At 49.7% G+C, this 25547-nt stretch overlaps 10 protein-coding genes across 10 annotated transcripts; 7 read left to right on the top strand and 3 right to left on the bottom strand.

Annotated features, from left to right (window-relative positions):
• Positions 1-144: 144 nt before the first annotated feature.
• N7473_002902 (uncharacterized protein) lies at positions 145-1589 on the top strand. Its single transcript, XM_057148842.1, has 5 exons — positions 145-449; positions 500-567; positions 633-1012; positions 1070-1134; positions 1184-1589. The coding sequence occupies exons 1-5, from the start codon at positions 254-256 to the stop codon at positions 1564-1566; spliced, it is 1092 nt and encodes a 363-aa protein (XP_057012496.1). The 5' UTR covers positions 145-253; the 3' UTR covers positions 1567-1589.
• Positions 1590-3543: 1954 nt separating this feature from the next.
• On the top strand, positions 3544-5618 carry N7473_002901 (NADP(+)-dependent, decarboxylating phosphogluconate dehydrogenase; the record flags this gene model as incomplete). Its single annotated transcript, XM_057148841.1, has 4 exons — positions 3544-3560; positions 3980-4116; positions 4192-4643; positions 4749-5618. The coding sequence occupies 4 exons, from the start codon at positions 3544-3546 to the stop codon at positions 5616-5618; spliced, it is 1476 nt and encodes a 491-aa protein (XP_057012495.1).
• Positions 5619-5898: 280 nt separating this feature from the next.
• Positions 5899-7642, top strand: N7473_002900 (anticodon-binding domain-containing protein). Its single transcript, XM_057148840.1, has 3 exons — positions 5899-6386; positions 6466-6976; positions 7040-7642. The coding sequence occupies exons 1-3, from the start codon at positions 6256-6258 to the stop codon at positions 7142-7144; spliced, it is 747 nt and encodes a 248-aa protein (XP_057012494.1). The 5' UTR covers positions 5899-6255; the 3' UTR covers positions 7145-7642.
• A 159-nt stretch (positions 7643-7801) lies between these two features.
• On the top strand, positions 7802-8605 carry N7473_002899 (uncharacterized protein; the record flags this gene model as incomplete). Its single annotated transcript, XM_057148839.1, has 2 exons — positions 7802-8031; positions 8062-8605. 2 exons carry the CDS (start codon positions 7802-7804, stop codon positions 8603-8605), a joined length of 774 nt encoding a protein of 257 aa, XP_057012493.1.
• Positions 8606-8897: 292 nt separating this feature from the next.
• N7473_002898 (uncharacterized protein) lies at positions 8898-11831 on the bottom strand (the record flags this gene model as incomplete). Its single annotated transcript, XM_057148838.1, has 1 exon — positions 8898-11831. The coding sequence occupies one exon, from the start codon at positions 11829-11831 to the stop codon at positions 8898-8900; it is 2934 nt and encodes a 977-aa protein (XP_057012492.1).
• Positions 11832-12547: 716 nt separating this feature from the next.
• N7473_002897 (uncharacterized protein) lies at positions 12548-14051 on the bottom strand (the record flags this gene model as incomplete). The annotated part of the gene is made up of 6 exons (XM_057148837.1): positions 12548-12884; positions 12939-12998; positions 13057-13137; positions 13198-13417; positions 13474-13553; positions 13648-14051. 6 exons carry the CDS (start codon positions 14049-14051, stop codon positions 12548-12550), a joined length of 1182 nt encoding a protein of 393 aa, XP_057012491.1.
• A 3241-nt stretch (positions 14052-17292) lies between these two features.
• Positions 17293-18393, top strand: N7473_002896 (mRNA splicing protein SMD1). The gene is made up of 3 exons (XM_057148836.1): positions 17293-17422; positions 17528-17577; positions 17693-18393. The coding sequence occupies exons 1-3, from the start codon at positions 17409-17411 to the stop codon at positions 17992-17994; spliced, it is 366 nt and encodes a 121-aa protein (XP_057012490.1). The 5' UTR covers positions 17293-17408; the 3' UTR covers positions 17995-18393.
• Positions 18394-22003: 3610 nt separating this feature from the next.
• N7473_002895 (S-adenosylmethionine-dependent methyltransferase) lies at positions 22004-22825 on the bottom strand (the record flags this gene model as incomplete). The annotated part of the gene is made up of 1 exon (XM_057148835.1): positions 22004-22825. The coding sequence occupies one exon, from the start codon at positions 22823-22825 to the stop codon at positions 22004-22006; it is 822 nt and encodes a 273-aa protein (XP_057012489.1).
• Positions 22826-23212: 387 nt separating this feature from the next.
• N7473_002894 (succinate dehydrogenase assembly factor 3) lies at positions 23213-23770 on the top strand (the record flags this gene model as incomplete). The annotated part of the gene is made up of 3 exons (XM_057148834.1): positions 23213-23428; positions 23538-23637; positions 23697-23770. 3 exons carry the CDS (start codon positions 23213-23215, stop codon positions 23768-23770), a joined length of 390 nt encoding a protein of 129 aa, XP_057012488.1.
• Positions 23771-24574: 804 nt separating this feature from the next.
• Positions 24575-25401, top strand: N7473_002893 (GNAT family N-acetyltransferase; the record flags this gene model as incomplete). Its single annotated transcript, XM_057148833.1, has 3 exons — positions 24575-24968; positions 25056-25165; positions 25225-25401. The coding sequence occupies 3 exons, from the start codon at positions 24575-24577 to the stop codon at positions 25399-25401; spliced, it is 681 nt and encodes a 226-aa protein (XP_057012487.1).
• Between the last annotated feature and the right edge of the window lie 146 nt (positions 25402-25547).

Genomic DNA, 25547 nt, shown 5'->3' with positions numbered 1-25547 from the left:
ATAATCGATCAAAATATTTTCATCTGAAACATCAGCCACATGGGTAGCTTAACATTAAAAGATACTTTATGGCGTGACATGGGTGTTTGTTATTTACGAAAGCCAAGAAGCCCACATTTCGGAGGGAACAAATAGACAAAATAATGCAAAGACACTACAATGGGGTTCAATCCCTTAAGCTAAATCATTCAGCCTCCTCCAGGCTCAGATCTCAGATCTAATTTCCTATTGTCTCCCACTCCAGCATGTCAGGATGACGCCCGAACACAATACATACTGGAAAAATGTCCTGATTATCGTTCCTATCGTTGGGGCTGGCACAGCTACCGTTGTGTACCTGTTACGTCTCTACTCTCGACGGTTGGCAGCTGTGGGGCTTCTACTGGAAGACCTGCTCATGGGAATTGGGTTGATAATTTCCTACTGTGCTACAGCCTTCGTGGTGCAGAGTGAGTATTCTTTCCATTGATCGTTTCTACTCAAATACTAACTTTTGAAGCCGCCTTCAATGGAGTCGGTCTACCAGTCGCAACGTTACCCCCTGAAGAACGGAAACGTATTCAATTTGTACAATCTGATTTATTCCGGATAATCCTTGATAGAAGCATGGAGACTAACAGCATGTTATACAGGGATCATGGATGATTCAGAAATTCTGGGCCCCGTCCATGGCCTTTGTCAAGATCTCCATCGTCGTCTTCCTCAAACGTCTCCTCGGTTCTGTCCGTTCATTCGCCATTATTTCCAATTGCCTGATCGTTTTTATCGCCGTATGGGCCATCACCGCCGTATTGGTTAATACTTTTCAATGCATACCGGTGCAATACTACTACGACAAGACTTTGAAGGGACACTGTATGAAAGGACAGGTAAAATTCTTTCAAGCTATGGGGTCAATTGCATTAGTCGAGGATGTCATCATTCTCTGCCTGCCAATTCCTATTGTTTGGAGGTTGCAGATGGTCTTTCGACAGAAGATTGCGGTAACTCTGGTCTTTTCACTAGGAGCACTGTATGGAGTTCATAACAAATTGATATTGTGGTTTACGTTCAACTAACTGTTTAACAGTGTCTGCATCTTCAGCCTTATGCGCCTAGTCGAGTTCCGACACTTCGTACTCACCGATCTTGCCTGTCAGTCCCCACACTAGCTATTTCACCGACTCTATTTAACGTTATCTAGCCTCAAGCGCCAAGGAATCAATCTGGACCTGCCTCGAACTCGACGTCGCCATTATCTGCGGCAGCCTTCCCCTCCTCAAACCACTCGTGCAAGGCTTCCTTGGCAAAGTCAGGAGTGGTGTCTCGAGAGACCGCTCGCACCCTTCCACCACTACAAAACTCAATTCCTCGCGGACAAATAACGACGGCTTTCAAAAGATTAGTGATCGCCATGGAATGTGGTCTGGACCGAAGAATGCCACAACTGCGGCTACAATAAGCAGACAAAGCTCGGATGTGGAGTTGAACCCTATTCCATCGCATACAAGGGTTCGGCGAGAAATGGATGGACCGTCGGATGTCAGTAGTGCGGAGTCGGTGTTGGGCCATGAATGGAAACACTAGATAATAAAATCTTCAAAAGTGGCTTTGACCGGATAAATAGTTACAGTATTGTATAACAAAGGAGTCGATAAAATAGGTAACTGGTATCTCTTGTCCAACCCCACCCGATCACTTCCTTTTACTACTAAACCCGGCTGGGTGGTCGGGTAGATCATATCGGATTGAAGGCTAATTTACGGCTAAATGTAAACTAAACAACAGGAACTTCTGGAAAGTGCTACCCAAATTGTGCTAGTACAGTGGTAGTTCAAACATCTGAGTTCAGAGACCAGAGAAACCGCCCAGCAGGTATGCTTCCACATCTTTTTTTTTTTTTTTTTAAAAAACAAATTGTCTTTCTAAAGGTCATTTAAATCGTCTTTCTTGATAGCGTAGGTATCACTTTTTAGTCTACCATTCAACTTGTGACAGATAAGATGATTATGAACATTGATCATTGTTTCAAACCTACGAAACCCCACTCTATGTATCAATTCATATTATGTTAAGCATTACACTTGATTGGCATAATTTCTTATTGTCAATCATCAATCATCAACTACAGGGTCATCGCTGCAGATTCTGCCTAAGCTCTTAGGTAAGGGAGAGTCAGATTATTTGTTGTAGAAGAAAATAGAGTCAGCACTAGGTCTAGGATCATTTTCTTACAGACCTACACATACTTCTTAGACTATCTGGTACTTCCTATGAATAATATAAGATATTGAAGGACACATTCCATAGATCCTAGGGTGACTACGCTGGGAAGGGGAAGAGGAATTGAGTTGATGCCTGCTAAATAAGGCATTGAGAAGGCACCGACAGATCCATCCCCACGTGAACCAAGATACAGTATTGAATTCGAGAGCAAAGCCTAGAGTCTCTTTGAACATCAATACTCTTATCAAGGCTATCAATCGACATAACTGTAACCCCGCGGGATAACAGATCCATTATTAATGTATTCGGCCCTTTGTACTCCGTATCGAAAGAGTGTCTTTTAGCACGAGGACGGTGATACCCCCACCCTAGTCCGTAACAGGAATAGCGCGCCCGAATCCGGTTGTGGACGGACAGTCGGCAAGTGAAGAAGTTTCTCCGTGGACTCCTAACACCAGAACAGTTCACCGATGCGTGGATAAAGTCCGTGGGAGGATGGATTCATTTCCGGGCCTTGAGGTGTTGATGGTCACTCGACATGATTATTCGAGCTGAGTCAATAAGCAAAGAGCATTAGCCAATTTATGTTGTATGTGTAGGGTAGGCATATTGCTGAGGTACGTAGCACATTGTAGCTTACACTATGTACTACTAAGGGTATGTATCTGTCTGTCTCTACCGTCTCCCGTAGTAACAAAAAAAGATCGATGAGATCACTACCCTAGTACCCCTCCATATGCCCCGCGCCCAAGCAACCTTACTCCATGCTGACAACTTATCACCCAAAACTGAGATTGATACAGTAATTGCCCATTGAAGGGTCTAGGATCGTCAACATGTGCGGGCGGTAAATGTAGGAGCTGTGATCGGGTTCGGATATTGCTTTTCCAATTGTCCCCAATAATAACAGAAGCCGAGTGGGATGACCCTCATTCACCGGAGGACTCTCCTCCTGTACCAACCGATACTCGAATACTGGAACTTCTGAGATACTTGGCGCTACACCGGAGCCAGCCAGGGCCCATTTGGGGGTACATGGATCGTAGTCCCATTGTCCACCCAATCCCAAGTACTTTCCCCCCTGGTGCAATTGAATGGTCCACCTATCCCGAAGTTAGCAGGAAGTAATTCTTGACGAGATTCTGTACGGCGGTAATAATCTGCCCCCGCCGGTCTGTCCCACCATATGACGGAAGAGTTGCTCCGTCAGCCGGTTGAAGTTCTGACATCTTCTCTCCCCTCCTTCCTCCTTTCTTTAACTCCTCCATCCTCCCCTCTTCTTCAATTCTGTAGATACCCCCTACAGCACCACTCTCTCTCCAGCTTCAATTCGACATTATGGCTGACCAGGCTGTGTAAGTCACATCTCCATCTGCTATTCTTGGTCCCCCACCGGATCCTGCACCGATGCCCCTCCCCCGCCACCATCATCATCGATGCTATCCCTCCAAAAATGTATCCCCCTCAACATCGCGAGCTCGCAGGAACCTGCGAGCGCGTGAGCTCCAATTCCAGCTTCAATTCGGTGTCGCCCGGTGCAGATCAATCCCATTGATCCGAAGACACTGCGCGCGCCAGCAGGCTCGACGCGGAAGAGGAAACTGGAGCTCACGGATCCGAGTTCCTCGGATCTGCGCGGGTTATACATACCCCCATCCCTAAATCTCCTGATGATCCGCAATTTTCCCGGCTATTGACACTTGAACTCGGTCGCTGACTATAGTGCCCGTCTCGCCGGCATTAATGTCGGCGCTCCGGCGCACCCTTCTCCCAGTGCTGATTTCGGCCTCATCGGTCTGGCCGTTATGGGCCAGAACCTGATCCTCAACGTTGCTGATCACGGTTTCACCGTCTGCGCCTACAACCGTACCACCTCCAAGGTTGACCGCTTCCTGGCCAACGAGGCCAAGGGTAAGCATTTGATCCCGATAGAATCTCTAATTCACCCTCTAGTGGCGCCATTTCGCTAACTCGGTCCCTCCATAGGCAAGTCCATCGTCGGTGCTCACTCCATCGAGGAGTTCTGCGCCAAGCTCAAGCGCCCCCGTCGCATTATGCTCCTCGTCATGGCCGGCAAGCCCGTCGATGACTTCATCGAGTCTCTCCTCCCCTTCCTGGAGAAGGGCGATATCATCATTGACGGTGGTAACTCCCACTTCCCCGACAGCAACCGCCGCACCAAGTACCTCCAGGAGAAGGGCATCAGCTTCGTCGGCAGCGGTGTCTCTGGTGGTGAGGAGGGTGCCCGCTACGGTCCCTCTCTCATGCCCGGTGGTAACGAGGATGCCTGGCCCCACATTAAGGACATCTTCCAGAGCATCGCCGCCAAGAGCGACGGTGAGGCCTGCTGTGACTGGGTCGGTGACGAGGGTGCTGGCCACTACGTCAAGATGGTTCACAACGGTATTGAGTACGGTGACATGCAGCTGATTTGCGAGGTAAGCTTGTCTTGATTGTTGGAGCAATTCTGCTCGTGCATTGATATTGGCGAGGCGGTATCTCGCGCGATTTTATATCATATGCTAATTGATGATCACGGTCAGGCCTACGATATCCTCAAGCGCGGTCTTGGTCTCTCTTGCAAGGAGATCGGTGATGTTTTCGCCAAGTGGAACACCGGTGTCCTCGACTCCTTCCTCATTGAGATCACCCGTGATGTTCTCTACTACAACGACAACGACGGTACTCCCCTCGTTGAGAAGATCCTCGACAAGGCCGGCCAGAAGGGTACCGGCAAGTGGACCGCCATCAACGCTCTGGACCTCGGCATGCCCGTCACCCTGATCGGTGAGGCTGTCTTCGCCCGCTGCCTGTCTGCCCTCAAGGACGAACGTGGCCGTGCTGCCACTATCCTCAACGGCCCTACCCCCGAGTTCTCCGGTGACAAGGCCGCTTTCATTGATGACCTCGAGCAGGCTCTGTATGCCTCCAAGATCATCTCCTACGCCCAGGGCTTCATGCTCATCCAGAACGCCGCCAAGGAGTACGGCTGGAAGCTCAACAAGCCCTCCATTGCTCTCATGTGGCGTGGTGGCTGCATTATCCGCTCCGTCTTCCTGAAGGATATCACCAACGCCTACCGCAACAACCCCGAGCTCGAGAACCTCCTGTTCGACGAGTTCTTCACCAACGCTATTCACAAGGCCCAGTCTGGCTGGCGTAACGTTGTCAGCAAGTCTGCTCTGTGGGGTATCCCTCTGCCCGCCTTCACCACTGCCCTCAGCTTCTACGACGGCTACCGCACCAAGGACCTGCCCGCCAACCTGTTGCAGGCCCAGCGTGACTACTTCGGTGCCCACACCTTCCGTATCAAGCCCGAGTACGCCAACGAGAACTTCCCCGAGGGCAAGGATATCCACGTCAACTGGACCGGTCGTGGTGGTGATGTGTCGGCCTCGACCTACATCGCATAAGCGGCAGGTCGGAGATAGAAGGAATAAAAATTGGGTTCAATGTATTTAGATGTCACCATGAATGGAACGTAACGAATTATTTAATAAGTGCGGGGATTTTCTTGTATAATGGGTTGAGACTGTATACTGTACTTGTAGTCAGTAGTAGATGAGTGCTGCCTGAGTGCCTGAATACATTGAGTCCTGAGGTAATCATGGGGCCGAAGTACGCTAAACCACTTCGGGCAGTCTGAGCAACGTCGCTCCTGCCATCTTATCGCACGTCTCCTCTCCCCTTCATCCAAACATTTCCGGGGAGTTGGTGCTTTTTCTCTTCTGTCCTTCCTTCTCCTTCCATTCAATCCCCCTCCTCTCTTTATTTCCCGCTCCTCGGAGTCCCGAGGAACTGGGTACCGCCACCCTTCCCGCCCCAAGGACAGTTGAGACGACGTTCCTATAGTCAGGACGACTCTCAGCCCAGCTCCCGTGGAACCGCCCGGGATTCAATCGACATTGGCCAGCTTCCGATGGTCTGGTAGTGCCTACTAAGACTTGACAAAGCTCCCTCGATTGACTTGGCTCAAGTCTCTTTGAGCGATTTGCGGGCCGATTGTTGACGTGTGAATCACACCGCCCGGGGCTCTCTCACACTCGCCGCATGGCGGAGAATAAGCGCCAGAGTTCCGGTGCGAAAGGATCTCAGACTTCCGCCGGTGCCTCGACTGCGGGCGGAATGGCGGCGAATATGGTTCCCTTGGAGGCTGCTTTGAGCGGCGCGATTGGTGCTCGGTACGGGATACCCCTCCATCCAATGTGTATTGCACTCTATTCACGCCAATGATGTACTGACAATGCTATGCTATGATAGTGTTCGCATCACGACCGCCGCACCAAGTGCTTCTACCTTTGAGGGTACGCTTTTCACCGCGTGTCCCTTCACGAACCTTGTCGCAATCAACACATCTCCCTCGGCGCCAACCGCAGATGCGAAACAGGCCCAGAGCGGCGACTACCACGTTATTCCCGTCTCTCGTATTCAAGCATTCCAACTTCTTGCTCTTCCTTCATCAAACTCCTCCGATGCGCCTTCTTTCACCGATGCCCAGCCCTCGATCCAGGCACTTGATACCCGTGCGCTGAAGGCCCGCGAGGCCAAGGCTCTTGGTGAAGCAATGGACCGGGAAGCTCGTCGTGGAAAGGGTGTCACTCGCGAGGCTCAGGATCTCTTTGATGCTTTCAGTCGGACTATGCCCGCTCATTGGAATGGTCCTCATATCGTGGTTGCGGATGCGGTCAGCATTAGCCCTCCCTACCGGGTCGACGATTGCCGTCCGTTGGTAGCCGGCAATGAGGCTGCGCTGGCTCGAGTGCGCAAGGTGGTAAGTCAACATTTCTTGCAGATATTTAAGAGATTCGCAATTTACTAAACGCCTTTTCTACAGCTCGAGATGGAGCGCAAGAAGATCGAGCTCCGCAATGCGAGCGCAACAATTGGATCGACTAGCACTTTCACCCGCCATGCCAGTGACCAGCGCAAGGGTGGATAAACGCCACCCTTGGCCTTGATGCCCTAAGCTATAAGATCGCGGAGTCTGACATATGGTGCGATGTGTTTTGATCTGGTTTATCGAATTGGCCTGGCATGGTCGCCAGGTATTTGATGAAGACTTTATGGAAATACCCAGGTGATGTGTGTGAGAGAGAGATCTGAAGACCACGGGGTCACCAATATGTCGAATGGATGTCCCCCTCGGGGCTGCTTGTCTCGTATTTCGAGGAATTAGCCAAGAAAAATCTCCGAATTGATCTCAATATGTATGGTCACGGTGACTTTTGCATGACTGTTTGCATGGCTGGTAGGCGAGACTGTTTCTTGCCAAGTGCATGGGCAGCGATGCCTGCAACTTATCAGGCAGGGGTTTGGTATAGTCTGGACTGGACTGGACTGCGTGGTGCCTCGACTAGTAGGTCTAGGAAGGACTTGCTCTTCATTTGGTGGCATAGGAAGTAAGCTAGCTGCTTAAAAATATACACATCCCCTGATCCTATAATATATGGCCTAGTAGAATTTAGACTGGTGCTGATTGATGCGCCGAAAACTACGTCTTCGTATAGAGCCAATGGATAAAAATCGTGTCGGTGGTCATTGCCAGTCCTAGTCAACGACTCGACGGATCAAGCATACGCCCGCTGGAGCGACAGCAATGGGGGACATTTCCTCCTCTCCCCTGCACCTGAGCCTCTTCCTATGTCCAAGCCTCTCCCAAAAGACTCGCCCCCAAATGACCCTCCCACCTGCTATCTCCAGAGTCCACGCAGTCGACAACCAAGCCGCCGTCTGGTGTGCAGGCAAAGCCTTCATCAAAGCACATCACATGGAGTATCCCGACGTGACCAGAGATGTTACTCTGCAATTTCTCAGAGACCAAAAAGCGTAGGCCGACCTCGGTTTTGAATTTCCCAGTGTATTGTATCATTTCGAGAATGGTTCGATATACTTCCTCGTCGTCTCAAGGGTTCCGGGTCAAACTCTTGATGAAGCTTGGCCTAGCATGGACGAGACTCTTCGCGAGTATTGTATCGGCAAGATAGCCCATGTTTGTGAATGCTTGGTAGCGTGGAAGGGCGATAGTATCGCTGGTGTGGATGGGAATCAGTTGTTAGAGCCGTATCTCATCAAGCCCAGTAACAGTGACAGTAACGATGACAAGAGGGCATTTGCAGATGTGCTTTCTCCAAAACAGCTTCTGAAGAATTGTACCGAGATGTCCATGGATGTATCTACATTTGTCTTTTATCATTGTGATCTTGGACCGACGAATATTCTTGTTGATGTCTCTACGGGCTCGCTGGGTATTATTGATTGGGAGATTGCGGGGTATGTTCCTGTTGAATGGGTGCGGACGAAATTTCGACTTTCGTCGGGTATGTATTTTTGGGCTTGCACGTTGGGGATGAGGATTCTAGGAGGGATTGGAGGCGTGCAGTTTCGACATATCTTGGGATGATGGGATATGGGGATGTTGTGGATGCGTGGTGGAAGTTTCATTATAGTCAGCTGGCAGATGGTGATTGATAATTTTAACTTGGGACTAGTCTTTGGCATGACTTATACTAGATTGAATGGCAAAGAGGAGATAAATGTATAGCAAGATGAAATACAATGAGTATCAGGATTTATTCCTGCCAAAAAGAACAAGTAGTTACAAAAATAAAGACGCTTAATACACAGGTCCCAATTTACAAACTTAGTTGCAACAATATCAACAAACGCTCAAAATAGACACAATTATTCCCTACTCAAATCTCACTTCCCACAGACCTCCCAGGGACAACCTCACAAACCGTTCCCACAAATCCCTCCAGCCCAGACATCGACACTATCCCATTACCAGTGCCATTACCTGCACCAGACCCGGGAGTAGGCGCCACTGCGACCCCGGAAGAGGCAGTCATAGACATCCCTGGCATTACCAGGACCTGGGAGCCGAGCTCAATCCACTCAACAGACGTCACGAGCCCGAAGGTGATCCTAACGTCTTCTTTGAAAGACTCAGACACGCCACATCCATTACCTGGTGTCCCAGAGACTACCTTGCTGATATCGGTAGCAGAAGGACGCCGCCGCATAGACCCGTCCATGCCATTTGCATGGCTGCCCCTACTGCCTTTGTCCCTCCCAGGTGAAGGTGAGGAGTGTGTGTCTCCGTCAAAGCTGAAGAATTCAGGTTCAGTAGGAGACGGAGATGGTGAGGGCGAGCGGGAGGCTGGCTCGTCGCCTGCTCCCGCGAGAGCCATGCATACTACACGAACGGTCGTTCTGACATTGGCGATGTAAGCAATTGCGTTCCCGCCAAGGAGTAAGGGCGGCGAATTCGGGGCTGAGAACTCTGAGGCTGGGAACGTTGCTGTGAAGCCTGTGTGGAACGGCAGGGGTAATGTTGATGGCAGAGGCGATGGAAGCAAGTTGCTCGGGTGCAGAGATGTGTGTAGGTCCGTTAAAACCATGCCCTTCCGTATTCGGCCAAGACGAGGTAAGCGGCCCTCATCTGTTGATGCAAGTAACTCGATGCCTATCGTCCCGACTTGGTCTTCCTTCAAGCGTCGAACGGGTAGTCGGAGATCTCTAACACTCACGACGCGAACGCGCTGCCATTTCGCCTGTGTTGAGGCATCTTTACCGGAGAGAACACCATGCGATAAAGAAGCTGGGAATTCGCCTGATTGGCTCGGTCCACTACTGCGAGAGAGGAGGCTCAATGGTGCAGGATCACTGCCACCATCCGCCGAAGTGTCGACTAGTATTGGGCCGATAGTCATCTCGTCACCGATTGAGATACTGCCATGGCGGACGAGGCCACAGAGGACCATACCACGGCTCTCACGACCTTCTTTATCTGCAGACGCGGAGTACACCTTGGATGGTGGTATAGCGAAGACTTCATCGACGTCGAAGACGGTTGCTGGGCTCTGAGTTTGACTCATCGATTGAGGAATACGCAGTCGCCTTTGCGGAGGCCGGGCGGGAATTGGCAGGTGTCGAAGGAATGCATGCAGCTTCCCTATCCCGGTGCCATCGACAGCACTGGAGAGGACGATAGGCACCGTGCGAGGCCAATGACCTTCCGCCGCTGTGATACTTTTCTGCACTTCATTGCTATCGGAAGCATATACCTGCTGCAGATCAAGCACTCTGTCTCCTGCAGGCGACGCAGGGAGCATCGCCGGCTTGCGGCCAGCAGTCTTGAGGGCAGACAAAACCTTGGCGAGGTTCTCACGCAAGCCGCCTCGAGATGCAACATCGAGCTTGGTGATGACGATTATAATGTTAACCTCTAACTTCAAGCAAAGATCCAGATAGGCCAAGCATCGGTCGATTTCCCCAGCATAGTCAACGCCCGACTCGGTATCGGCCGTCTCATCGCCGCAGTTGGCTGGAATACAGAGCATGACATAGTGTGGGGCCCAACTGACGAGGCCCCGCAAGGTGGATTTGAGATACCGAACCGAACCAGGAAGATCCGATACAAAGGCCAAGCGACCCCCACGAGACGCGGCATGAATGTCATCCCACGCCGCCACGTTCCCAGATGCATAATTGACCACCGTGGGAGGCACATCCCCTGCATATCCAATCAGCTCTTGAGCCACGGAGCTGGTGATACCAGATGAGATCTCATGACGATGTTTCAGCAAACTCAGTCGGCTGCTTCCTCTGCCATTATCTAATGAAGACGAAGTCAAGGTGCCCAGCAGGGAAGACTTTCCCGATGCACTCGGTCCAGTTATAGATATCCGAATCTGCTCAGTATTGGAAGAGTCTTCCTCTGCAGCGGACTCATCTCCGACAACCGCCTTGGAGTCAACGTCGGTGGTCTTTTTCGCACGGGCAGAGGACAGCTTATAAAAGTCCAAGTCCGGAGAGACCAGCCCTTCTGCGACCCAGAGACTCTCTCTTTGACATTTGCTCGGGTCTGGAGGCACAACCAACGAGTCCTCTGCCCATTCGCATTTGCCAACGATCACTCGACGCAGAATCTCGACCTTACATCCAAGACTGGCGGCCATGGTCTGCAAAGTGGTGACACTCTCATCGAGTTCATCCTCGGTGAGACCTACGAAGGTGCCATCATCAGCGACGCCAATCTCGTACAATGCTCCCTGACTCTCTTCCAAACCCGGAAGCAGGCGGGCGGGTTTGGAGGGAACACCTAATTGCGGGGTAGCGTCAGGGAGCACAGGAACAACCAGATTTGCCGTTGTAGACGAGTGAAACGGTGATGACTGTTGCAAACGCCAGAGCAGCTGCGTTGTCAACCCCTGCAGCCGTTGCTGGCGGCTTTGGGCCGACTTGGCCTGCATAGGGCGGGGAGTTGCATCATGGGCCGGGGATGCAGAGTAGGAAGCTGGAGTAAGGGGTACACGGGAGTGGTACGAGCCTGCGACGACATTCCCCGTTGACATGGAAAGGTAAGGTCGTCGCGGGCGGAGCAGCAAGTGTAGCTTGTACTCTGTCGGACCCTCCTGAGGTTCCGGCTCCAGCTTGGTGATGCCATAATCAGACAGGAAATCCGGTGCACGATCCAGCGCGGAACTTGATTGCTTGCGAATTGCCAATCCACTTCTGCTAACTTGGCTGGTTTGGTTGGCCTGACCTGGAGTGGAGGATCCCGAGGTCGACCACGGGGACGAAACCCGTGGCGGGTCGGGATCGTAGGTGAAGATGGAAGCCATGGCTTCCTTCGACTACAATCTCACACAGGTAATAAAGATATTCGGTAAGAGGTAGATTTCCAGCAAAGACGAACAGTAGTAGTTGTAGAGACAAAAGTAGGCATTCTTGCGCCGACTGGGTATGGTGTTGATGAACGTTGCTTGTCACCAAGTTGCAATCATCAGTTGGAGTTGGAGTCAGTCGGCAGGTGGTTGAGTCACAAGTGGTCGCTGCCTGAGGCATCACATGGGTCCACCCACGTTCCCCGAGCTGGAACTCAGATGCACATCAGTCAACCTTGGCAGAACCTCGACTCCAATACTTGGTGACTTGCTTTTTGTCGCTTTAATGTATGTACCTCTCTTTTTTTTGTAACCAATCTAATTGCTTCTTTCGGAATGATCTATTGGTTGCTTAATGTCTTACTGGTTGGACTATCCGTTTAGGATCTCGTTTCTACTCATCTTTCTAGATCTAGACGCAATATAGTCCCTCAGCAAATGTTCGGAAAATAGATCATCCCATTGAATGTTAAGAAAATGTGATCAAGAATCTACCTTTTGAAATGCCGCTCACTACGGACACTATTTTTGCTGCCAGGTATCCATATGCAGAAGGAACAGACAGGGAAAAAGAAAACATCACAAAGCTAAAGCACTCAATATACAAGAAAAAAAGGAAAAAGATCCACAAAAAGAAACTCCATATAGAACTTCTATACTCCCTAGCGCCCTTTTTATTCCGCCGAAGATTCTCGTCCTGGACCCTTGCACTTTCCCTGCGCAACGTGGATATTGCGTGCCGTCGTGCGAGTGAACACAGCTCCACAGACGGGACATTCTGCCTTCGCAACAACTCCGGATTTCTCACGCTGGTGTCGCAGTAGATTGCTAAATGTTGAAAATTCGCGACCTTCGCATCCGTGGTCCCAGCATTGTGGTCGAGGTCGCGAACTGACCACGCGTAGAGGGCGATCGCTGGATTCCCCGGTTGGGATTGTGGTAGCAGGGGAATATATAGGTTCGGCGATCATTGGCGTGGCTTGTGGACTCATGGAGGACGGATGAGAGGATCTGATTCCTAGAGTTAGTTGGTGTTCTAAAGGTCTCTTCCATGGGGGAACTCACGGTACTGGATGTGCTTCGGGGAGAAAGTAGGCAGGTGGATTCATCATATAGGGGGAAGAACTACACGAGGTCAGCGATCCCGTATTTCGCAGCTTCAGACTTATCTCTTGCAACTCACGTGGTCATTAAAGATTGATCGGGTATCGTGGCAGGGGCGGAATGAGGGTGAAATGGGCGAGCCATTGATTGCATAGGAGGACTGGAAACCCAATTGTCAGTATCTGCCACGCCAAAGTCTGATTCTCAGTGCCCTTTCTACCTTCGAGCTTGATTATGTCGAGGCGCAACCCCAGCCGTACCAGGTAAGTATGAAGGATGTTGTTGCGGATCTTGTTGATAATTCGGTAATGACCCGCCTGGCTGGCTGTTATGACCGATAGGAAACCCTGCCGGAGGGTACCCTTGTGAAGGTGGGTATTGCTGATTCATATTGCCTGGCGGAGGCTGCATTTGCTGAAAGGAACGATTGCCCCAATAGGCTGCTCGATCGTTAAGAAAAGCCCTCGTTTTAATTGTCCTAGAAGACAATACTTACGGTGGTTGTTTGGCTGCATCGGGCCAGCAAAGTATGCGCCTGAAGCTACTGACATAGAGTATGATCTGATCCCAAGGCCTCTGGAGATAAATCAGTCAGATATTCAATGTTCAATTCAATACAGATACCGCGAAAGAGAGATATTGATAGAGTATCCAAGCATTGAGTACTGACTGGGAATTTTCGTGGATCAACTGCTCTTCGCGGTTGACACTGTTGAAAGATTGTTCGTCTTCAAGACTCTGAAGTGGCGTATCCGGGTCAAGAATCGTCCCAGTAAGGCTAACGCTTGAATTTAACGATAAGGAAGAGATATCCGGGTACAGTGGAATTGGGAATGATTGCGTAGACTGTCCGTCGTTCCCAAGGCTTTGCACAGGGCTATGAAATCGCCAAGAAGAGTCCGAGCTGGGGAAAGAGCCTTGTTGTTCTTGTTGTTGGTAGCCCGGCGCTTGCACTGACTCAAACACCGAGGAAAGAAAGTCAAATTCGGGGAACGAGGCTGGGGCCGCGAGCAAATTGGAATTGCACCTATGGTGAGACGGTGAATTGTGTGAGCTCGATTCCCCGGGCGACATCTTTGATTTGTCTTGTAGGTCATAGACCTGACCAGCAGACAACTACAACTCTCAAACCACAAGGGGGGCCGGAGGGGCCAGAAAATCATAAAGGGAGGGGCGGCAATTGCAAAATGCGCAAGTGAAAAAAGAGACCGTAGAAAGGTAAACATACAGTGTAGTTGTTCTTTTGCAAGAATAGTCGAATTCGATCTTGGCAGACTCGAGGGTTTTTGTTTCCAGAGGATAGCAATCGGGCTACGCGACGGGCGCGAGAAACGAAGTTTTCTACGCAGAGAAATCTTCAGATCTTTGAGCAGGGCGTTTGCTGAGCCCAGAATAGAGGGAAGTCCCCGCAATTTCTAGGATCGAAGAAAGGGCCCGGTGTTAATTTAGGTATGGATGGAGTATAGTCAGGTACGAAAGTCTGTACAGAAGACAGAGACACTGGGTAACGCGCTGGGTGAACGATGGCCCACCCCCAACAGGGCAAATCCAACGGGGCCTTCTAGACCGTTTTCGTCTTGGTGTCAATGAGTTGAAGATAGAGATGTGGATGTAAATGTGGTTTGCGGGCAATTGTAGAGAACTAAAAAGGTCCACGAGCCAGGCGGATAGTCTGAAACGCACTTACGTTGGCAAAGGCCGTTCATTAACCCTTTTGATCGGTTAGGTTCTTCTATCGCGGGTAATGCTGTATTAATTGCCCTATCTCATACGACATAGACGAGAAAAAGAGCGGCCGTAAGATTCCTATGATCTTCGACGAGTGGGCCGAAATCGCTCTATCATGGCGAGCCGGGAGTGGTCCTGTCTTGACTTTCCGACCCCCACAACTGACACCGGGTCCTCCGTTTTTAGGCCAAAGCCTATATTGGGAAATTTAGTTTGAAAAAAAAAATTAATAAGTTCGGTAAAAGGGGATGTCTACTCTAGAGTCCGGGGCCATTGGCCAGGGCGTGCGTATTGATCCTGAACGGCACAAGTGAGCTTTCATCTTTGGGTAGTGTGGATTCTTCGCCCCATAGAGGTAAATGGGGCAGAACCGACGATTGGGGGCCATGACGCTGGCCTCTTATTTTCCGTTCTTGTGGCTGGCAGACAGTTGAGTACTGTACAGTCCCAGTGAATATACATGACTGAGAAAGAAAAAAAGTTAGTCTCCATCCAGTCAGGCCGCTATGAGATGCGCCGATCCAGAGCAAATTAAATTAACTTGAGAAAATCCATGAAAACTTTGACGGGAGTTGTTTCCGGCTCCTGCTTTCAATCATGCTTTGTACCTTTTTGGCCCCCAACAAACAAGCCGTTGGAAAGATGACGGCCAGATCATTCAGTCGTATAAGAAGCTTCGTCTTAGAACGAAAATAGCATAGTCGAAACCGCCAGACAAATTTAGTGAGTAGTGAGCACTATTAGGTTGAGAGAGAATGAACGGGGAGGAAAAAAGAGGATCTCGCGAAGAAGTGAGATCCTTGGGAAAGGTCGGTAATAGTCCGGAGAAACAATGACGATTGAAACGAGGAGAGTGAACCAGGGGGCAGATTTGAAAGGTTCAATCTAACCACTCGTGGTAGCTTTTCGAATGCCGGAAATCGGATAACTCAATTTGGGTGTTGGTCGTGGCCTCGTGGTAGGTTTGAAGTTCGCAGTCTTAACCCTGTCGGGAGAAGTTCCAGTTCCACTTACAAGCTTGCCTCGTCCAGTTACTATATCGGGGGGTCGGGGTGTTGTTCATTGCGCCCACCCGTAAACCCGTAAAACGCCGAGGTGGAACCAATAAATAAGCAACCAGTTGGCTGGGAATGTGCCAAGAACACGAGAGAAAGCCATTATGACCATTCAGGGCATGGTGAGAAACCGACATGCAGGGATGTGATGGCGCCGCGTCGACGCGAAACTGTCTTTCTCAGCCACAAGAGGTCCAGCAAAGTCGGACTAGTCGACTTACGTCGATTTAGTCGAGACTGTCGAGAGCGAGTTCCGGAGAGCCACAGCGCGTCCGGGAGGACTCCCGCCCGGAACGACCACCTTTTAGATCGACAACTCCACACTAACTCCAGGGGTTATTCGGGGATCCGCATACATATCGGCCATGTGCCAACGTGCCATGTGTCTTTGCATGCCAGGTGCATTGCAAATCATACGTTTCCCCGAGACCGGAAGCCTTGCAGACTCGCCAGGTTGCTGCTGGTTGGATCGCCCCAGGGACGGTTCTACCCGGACTTGATGCAGAGTCAATCGACCTGGATGTAGTGATGCATCTTGCCCACGTTGGCTGCTCTGATTTGGCTTCCGCAGCCTCGTGTGGAGGGGCCTTGGAAAGCCTCACCTGCATTTGATTCGATAGCCTCTTATGCGTGAATGTGTCTCGCCGCCGCGGCGCTGCTGGTGACGAGCAAGCCATCCGTGCATCCGCGGACGAGGCCAAGTCGATCATTTGATGCATCGCGGAGCCGTCGCAAGACATCTTTTAGCCGGCATGCCCTTTGAAACGGTTTGTTTTGACTTCTGCCTTGAACTTCGGGGGGGGATCAATATAAAAAAGTGGACCCCGATGGGGAGATCGAGAGCGAAGGTTCTGGGCAGGGATGTCTTGGACAAGGGCAAGGGACCAATCTCGAAGTAGTCTAAGTTAATCCGTTCGGATTTTGCAGCTAGCGTGGCTGCGAAATTAGCGAGGAAGATCGCCTACCGGCCTGCGGCGTCGCTGATTGCCAGGCTAGTGAAATCGATACGGATTCAATCAGAGTCGCTAGAATGGAAAAACTATGTAATGTACCGGCGGCATTTCTACCATCAGCCTGCAAGTCCATGCAGCCTTGCTACTGTATCAGGCAAAGGACCGGATACTTTAAGGTCTAGCTATTGCCGCAGATCTCCGGAACCCCTTGTTTCCCTATGAATGATGCTACCTAAGCGCCCATTATTTTGCCTTGACAACAGTGAGAAAAGGGCAACCAGTGTATAGTCCGATACCGAGTTTTGATTCGATGTCGGAACAAGCCGCAAGTTACGACTTCTCTGACTGGACAGATACTGCATTAGTTCAACACTGATTGAAGTGAGTATTTGTGGATTAAGTTTTTACCTCATATTGAGAAGCAAGTTAAAAAATTTGGGAAAATTTCAGTTTTGTTCTTGTGTTGTTCATCATTATTCATGATGAAGTCTTTGGTGTCTTTGGGGGTGTCCAGCAATGATGTCACGTGATCAGGATGTGAGCTGGGTCACATGACCCAAATCAACTCTGCACTGTAATCCGACGGCATCATTCACCGCGACTGTCAACGGAGATTCCCCACCAACTCTGCGACTGGCTGGGATTTGATATCGACCACCTGACATATTTCAATACCTGCAGTCAACCTATCCAACATGAAGCTCGTTCGGTGAGTCGCCTTATCGAGTTGTCGTGAGCAGTTGTCGGCTGCGACACGCGCCTTCTTGAATTTCGAATTATCTTTTTAGAAGCTTCAAACTGACTGATCATCCAGCTTTTTGATGAAGTGCGCCAATGAGACGGTGACTATCGAGCTCAAGAATGGTAAGTTCAGCGCCTCATGTCTGGATGTTCCGGCGTCCACCACCTTCAATCTCGCCACAGCTCGCGAATTTCAGACCCAACATCAGCTCCGACGCTAACGAAAGCACTCTTACAGGCACAATTCTCCACGGCACCATTACATCTGTCTCCCCTCAGATGAACACCTCCCTCCGAACCGTCAAGATGACCCCCAAGGGCCGTGACCCCGTTTCTCTGGACACCATCAATATTCGTGGCTCGACAATCCGCTATTACATCCTTCCCGACAGCTTGCCGCTCGATACCCTGCTTGTGGATGACGCCCCCAAGCCCAAGAACAAGGCTCGCAAGGAGGCAGACCGCGGCCGCGGGGGCCGTGGCGGGCCCCGAGGTGGCAGAGGCCGTGGTCGTGGTCGTGGCCGTGGCCGTGGTTTCTAAGTTATTGAGCTCTTTCTTTCTTTCTGAGAGTACAGACCGGCGTTTTATGTCTTTGAGAAATTCGGTTCTTCTTTTTTTTACTTGCATGATCATGGGAACTCTCATCTGTTGTTACCCCGGGGCTTTTTCCGACTTGGGAGGGTGATAGAAAAAGCAATGCCCCTATTTTTTCTTCTCTCTCTTCGATTCCCTTGGCTTGTATCGGCCACATTCTTCTTGACCTGGATCTAAGTGGCTACGAGTGGAGCTTGCGGTGACGCGGCGTCTACTGGGTCTTTGCGACTTGGAATAATGTATGCAGATGGACAATAGTTTAAAGATGCCTGTGCCACTAGGCCTCGGCCTAGCCTCCTGTCGATGAGACCTGTGAGCCATAAAATCATAACGCTATACCAGACCCTCAAATCTCTCCAAGCGAGCCCCGTCCCCGTATCAACATCAATTTATACCCGTGAACTCGTATATCTCCAGGCTTCAACCCTGTCCCATCACCTGACTATAGAATAATCACACGTGACGGCATGCATATACCCTGCAGCATGCCCTAACTTCCTCTGAATACGTATGCTTGTGGGGAGCTGATGATTGTGTAACTTCAATATGAGCTTCATATTACCGATTCTCGGGTATCATGACCGATTTCATGGGGCCAAGAGTGATCCTAACGATACCGTCTCAGTGGAATCCGGAAATTAGATTGGCCAGCCCCCAGACGATCGACAAGGCAATATCGCCCAACCTATGGAGTTTGTATAGGATTATGATGGACGTATCAAGCTTCTTGGAGTACGTATACTAATCGTAGCGAGAGATTCGTAGTTAGCCCCATGCATCCCTGTAAATTCACAAGTCTTCTGCCCCCATTGTGTCCGAAGCTTTGGAATCATCGCCACCCCCTTCAATTTGCATGATGGGCACGGAACTTGACTTTGTTCGCCCCCAGGGGCATTGAAGAACCATCTTCTGGGCTGCCCATGTAACAGAATCGGCCCCATGCGGTGTCCACGCTACTAGATCCGTCTAACAGCAACCAGATTATAAACAGTAGTAGACTAATACCGCCGGATACCAGCCACTTCATTGATCTATTCGTACGGCCGTCAAGGCAATCTATATTGGTGATTAGAAACAGTTGATGATCCACCTTTGGACCCTGGCCGGAGCTTGGTTTATGGCCTTTTACCTGTTTGCGTAAATTGGTGGCGGTTGTAGCCGACAACGGGCATTCAGCGGATATCTTGCCTTGTCCGTGTAGCTTAAGTCACTCTCACCCGGGCCACGCAATCATGAACTTGCCAAGAACGTCTATTGAACAACCCCTTTTCTAAAGCACCCGCCTAGTAAGCTGGCTTGCGTAATTCAAGAAACTAAGGGACCATATTCCATGGCGGTTTCTACAGTGAAAGGCTAATGTGGAAGTTGAATGCCAGAAGCTGCTAATAAGGATGAGTAAGAAAGGACGTGCCCTAGAAAAGCAAAAGCCCTCTAGTACCAATTGAGCAAGTAGATGAAAGCTCACCAGTGTACTTTCTGTCTGAGCACCCTCGCTCAGATACACGTACGGGAGGGACAAGGGGCGGAAGGCAAATTGAATAGGCGTTCAAGCTTTTGTCTATCGATCGATAAGCGGACCTGGCCAAGCTCTGGAAGAGGTAAATAGCTGCGAGATGTTCTATATTCCTAATTCTTATAGAATTTGTCTTTATTTGATCTGTGGTCTTGGCTTAATGGATGAATTTGACTATGGTTCATTGCAAATTGCAGAGTATGCTATATGCTCCCAGGATCAACTCGGGACCAAGAGCTCGAGGGTTGCCCGAGGTGACGTACGGCATCCCCGAATTATGTTATCCTGAGCATGATATGAGTTGTTAGCTTGAAATATGGCCTTCCAATGTGAACTAACTGGAACTGGTGGCTGTCATCTCCTGATAATCATTCAGCGAATGAACATGTGTTATGCCCATACCTGATCGGGCTACCATGTGAAAGTGTATGGACTGAGGTATCTTTCCTCACGACCTGGCATGAATTACAACGACTTAGCACCAATTACGAACGATTTCCTATCCCACTCTCTGGCAGGCTGCGGCATGTGGACAACAGAACTGACAGCCTTGGCCGCAAGGCAGGAATTGGGACCCCAAGATCATCTTTTGCTGACCCCCTCATCTAGAGAGCGAATTGTTTTTGGCTTTGCCAATCTTAGAACCAGACTGTTGGACTTCTGTTATTAGTGATGCCTTGTGCAAGATCGGATCAACAAGGCTGCTGCCGTCCCAAATTGCAGTCAAGGGTCCGTCCGGGAAGCCTTTTGATCCCGAATGAGTGCAGTGGAGATACTGGCTGGAAATGAACCAATGCAATTCATCACTCAGAATCCGAGGGATTGTCCGTAATATGCGGCCGCAACGGCCGCAATGGCTTAGGTTCGAAAGGGGCATGCATCGAGAGTTTGAAAGTTTGCGCGTCAGGCTTTCTGCTGACGTGTGAAGATCGCACTCCCGCAAACCTTGTGGTCAATCCCCATGTGGACGGACGGGTGGAGTAGTTCATTCGCCTGTGTCTCACCATGCTCACCTCTCGTATTTTCGCTTCGAAGTTTGGCCAAAGAAGGTAAAAGTTAGCGCCCTTCAGGGGGATTCCCGCGCCTATCTACTGACACTGACAGGTGGGATGGCCTTGTGTTCTTCTATACAGGTATCATATTGTGCTCGTATGCTCGACTTGGCTCCATCCCCTTCAGGACACATAAGCCATAGGGGCCATTCCTGGGTGTTTCATATTAGACAGTCTATCTACCTATGAGATCTGCGTTGCGAGTCATGTCCCGTCTGACGTGCACAATCTTTCAAGTTTCGGCGTAAACTTTACGCTAACTCGACTGTACTAGATCGTTACGAAGCTGCCGATTTGACACGCCCCAGGGTTACTCAATGCGGGGGCGACGCTAGGTATGCCACGTAGTCTGAGCCATTATTTCTTGAACTCTTAAGGAAGTTGTCCGGGGGCTTTGCCCGAGGAGCCACGAGGTTACCGAGGGTCCAGGGGCCAGGAAGTTAGGAACAAGAGCCCTGCTTGACCGTTTTGACCCAGTCTCGGACAAGTATGTGAATAAATATTGCTCTTTTATTATTCATCAATTAAAGGTGAACACATAGTACTTACTGAACCTGTGGACCTGCTGGATCCCCTCGATGTGTTTGTCAAGCGAACCTCCATCCAGTGGCATCCACTAGTCACCTCTTGGCCTTATGTCAGATTGACAAATTATGCTTTATTGAAAGTACATAATTAGGGGACTCAGTTCGTCAATCCTCTCAATTAACGAAAATAAAACAAATGAATATATAACAATACCGACTATCAAGACGGAAGGAACCTTTTAGTCCTGTTAGACTTTGTGTGGGCACAACTAAAACAAATAAGATTATTATGTATAGATCCCCCCACAAAAGTGAATCAAAAGTAAAGTGGCGATTTTAAATCGTCAAAAGCCGGTTTGTTTCACGATTCTATGTTTAGAATTGCCGAGTTGTATACAATCATCGGGCATTAATAGCTTGTGAAAACACAGCCAAGCCGGGGGTTCATGAATCATTCCAGAGTATTCCGGGGCATGTGGCCCTGGGGGCCGGCTACATCCAGATCAGTAACTGAAACGAGCCGGTGATGAGGTGATGCAAGGTAAGCCTGCAGATCCGGGCTCTGCCGTGAGCCCTGCATATCTGGCAAGGTCACCAGGGAGTATGGCCCCGAGTTTGTCGAAACAGACCACTTCTGCATTTCTTTCTGCTCGACATGCTAGTTTTACTTTGAAAATGGTAAGCTGACAAGATTGCTTGTGGTGAACATCATAGTCTGTAGTCAGTATGACCCCTTCATATGAGATTGATAATGTAGAATTTCCGTTTGATGTCCACGCCAGTAGGCACAGTTAGGAACCAATAGGAAGCGCAAAATCCCAAATTCATGTTCAACTCTTTCTATATACTTCGAATTCCTAATTTCATTGGACTTCCTGCTTCCATATCCGAACAATGACTAGCTTTTCCCATCCGGCCTGCATACCACTCGACCCAACACTCTCTGCATTCCATCCACCCCAAGCACGAATCCGCTCCTTGACCTCATCCGGTCGATTCTGCTTGCAAAGAAGCACATATGCCACTCCACGATCAGACAAAACGCCAGGGATAGCCTCGAGTAACCGATTCGTCGTCTCCATGCCATCCGCACCACCCGCATACGTCAGGGACAAGAAGTACGAGTCACTCTCGAACTTGGCAGAGCGAGGCATGGCTTGTGATTTTGTAGGATCATTTTCAGATTCTGTAGGCAGACGAGGCAGCTCTTCTGTTGGAACATAAGGCGGGTTGAATAAAAGGACGTCAACGCTTCCAGGACGCAGTGCCGTGCAGAGGTCACTTGTTATGGAAGAGATGTGGATCGTGTTTAGAATTTGGTCCACGGCAGAGGTTTCTGTGTCTTTCTGCACTGTCTTGATAGCTGCTGATACTGTCTCTCGGGTCGCTATGCAAGCATTGCGGTTCACATCTATGCCCAATGTGAGGATGTCCTGGCGTCCAAAGATGTGTTGGGATTGCGCTGCTGCGAAGGCTAAGACCACACCAGAGCCGGTGCCTGCCTCAACAACCAGTGGTACTGCATTGGATGAATCTGATGAAGTTCTGGTTGATTTTTTGAAGCGTTCAGATAACCATTTGGACTCGGATGCTGAAGAGAGTGTGTCGAGGAAGAGGTATGAGTCTTCGGCAGGCTCATAGATAGTGTCAAAGGAGACATGCGAGGTGTCCGGCGTAGGGAGCATCTTTCCAACAATATCTGAACTTTCTGATGCTTCTGAAGCTCTTTTATAAATTTCTGTCTTGCACTTCTGGGATCCGAATTGATCGCAGTTGTCTGCAATTCTTCCTCGATTTTTCGGCGCTAGTCGGACCAATGATCCCAATTTTGGCGGCAGTCGAGCAGACCAGAACAATTACCCCTCAATATTTTCACGTCAAGCTGCCACTTCCGAATTAAATGTTGTTGACTGAGATCAAGTTGCAGTATCGCACTGAAGGAAAAGCTCAAAGCCGCTCGGCCCAACCGACCCACCGATTCGCTCCGCCGCCTCGCCGCCTTTCGGCTTCTCCAACCGGTTCCCCAGGAAATTATGTCATTTCTTCTTCTTTAAACCTCGACAACAGCAATCATGCGTCTCGCACACCGTCTCCTCATGGCCACGCCGGCCTCAATCGGCTCCAAATCCAGCCTCAGCGAAGCCCTCGCCCTCCTCCCCCCGCTGCAGCTCTACCGGCGCATCCTGCGCGTGCATCGCAAGCTTGACCCGGAGCTGCGCATTTTGGGCGACTCATACGTGAAGAAGGAGTTCCGGGCGCATAAGACTGCGGAGAACCCATTGCATATTGTAGGTTTTGTGGGATTTTTTTATTGGCGTGGCATGGCATGGGGATGAAGGGATTGAGGGGGAGGGTACACTCGGCTTTGCGGACTGTGACTGACTTGGACAATTGCAGATCGGGTTCTTGACGGAGTGGCAACTCTACGCACAAAAATTGGAGGGTGATAACTGGGCTGGAGAAAAACTGGATAAGTCCAAATTGGACAAGCTGAATGGTATGGTTCTTGGCTGGTTGACTGATTAGTTGATGTTACTAACATGTACCTTACTACAGACCAACAAATCGGTCAACTATTTGAGTTGATGCAGGCTATCAAAAACCCCGACAGCGAAGGTGAGAACCAATAACTTGCTCGAATGAAACAATATCGCGCTGTTGAAGGACTTGAGGCCGATCTTGAGGAACCAGGCACGGTTGGACTCAACTTAATTCTTTGTACAATTGAACCAAGGGTCTTGCCCAGACCCGGTTCAATTGCAACTTGGAATCTGGATAACTTTGATCTACTATGTCTTGTGCAGTATTGATTGACTGGGACATTTGGAGAACACTTGACAGTCCATCGGGACATGCATTACTCGATGCTTGGCCCTGCAACCTTATTTGTACTATATTTATGAGTTAGCGAAGCAGCATTTTCACATGAGTTTCTTATCTAAATACCGCACTTAAGGTAGCTCACACTTACTTCGACTTCAGCGATGGGTCTATATTCTGAAGCGGTGATTCTATTGAAACATACATATCCAATGAGACACGAAGCCAGGTGAGTACCTTCTCTCGATACAAGACTGAATAAATAGAATTTTAGGTTTCTACGAGACCCATACTGAACATCAAAATCTCCTTCTGGAAAGCTATGAGATTTAGAAGAACCACGGCGATTTACACCAAGAAAGATGCACATGCCTGTCCGTGTTGGACCAATCAAACACTCAGATGTCATTACATAATTCAATCTCGGCTTTGCAGCCGAAGTCGGCAAGGAAAAGCCGATTTTATACATCCCAACCTACGCCCTTCACTTGACAATTGCCCCAGTCTGCACATAAAATAAGCCATCTTGCACATCCAATACCCAGTTACCTTCTTACATACAATCCAAATACCCAACCCCCATAACATTCCTCACAAATCTTGGACCATCCAAAATGCCCGCCATACTAGAAGACCCCTCCACTCGCATCCCCCCACCACCAGCACACACCACCGCCGCAGCTACACTAACACCGCGACAAAGCACAATCCCCAAAGCATCCAATGCGCCAGTGACTCTCTACCCCATCACAGGCGGATCCTCAAGTATCCCCCAGGATCTAGTCAAGTTCTTGCACGCGGAGTTCAGCGCGGAGATTGAGCGGGGGAGTACGTATCCCATGGAGAGTGCGATGGGATTGGAGGCTTTTGCGGAGTATTGGTTTGGGACTTTTGCTGTTGTGGCTGTTCTTGATGAGGATGGTGCAGCTGGTGAGGACGGGTTGAAGGAGGGGAGGGAGTGGGAGAAGGTTTGTTTGGGGACTTTTTATATTAAGCCGAATTATCCTGGTAAGTTCGAAGTCAGATCCTCGGAAGAAGACTTGGTTATCATATTACCAGGTTTGAGATAATTAGGGTTTATACTGATTATTCTAGGTCGTTGCTCGCATATTTGCAACGCGGGATTCCTGACTATATCCGCAGCACGCGGGAAGGGTGTTGGCCAGCAGATGGGCGAAGCTTATTTGGACTTTGCACCGAAGCTGGTATGATTGATCCCATTAACAATACCGAATCTCACAGATAACTAATCTTTGTCCGGCAGGGATACAAATACTCCGTCTTCAACTTGGTTTTCGCTAATAACCCTGCTTCCATCCGTATCTGGGAGAGACTTGGGTTCAGCGTTATTGGACGGGTTCCTAAGGCGGCGCGTCTGGCTAATAGCGAGGAGTTGGTGGATGCGTTGATTTTTGGACGGGAATTGGGGAATTCGAAATAGAAAGGGTTGTGTCATTTGTATTGTAAGAAGGAAGAAAAAGGTCTTGAAAATAGTGCATGTAGAGAGTGTGGACATTGTCAAAATCAATGATGACAAGTATAAATGCAAATATCAAGAGAAGTTCAAGAAACTATGCTGAAGTCAGA

This window comes from Penicillium subrubescens (assembly GCF_028828155.1).
Source record: "Penicillium subrubescens strain IBT 31985 chromosome Unknown utg000002l_segment0_segment0, whole genome shotgun sequence".
Lineage (NCBI taxonomy): Eukaryota > Fungi > Ascomycota > Eurotiomycetes > Eurotiales > Aspergillaceae > Penicillium > Penicillium subrubescens.
Note: the sequence above shows the minus strand (reverse complement) of the source record. Positions and strands in the feature narration are given on the sequence as shown.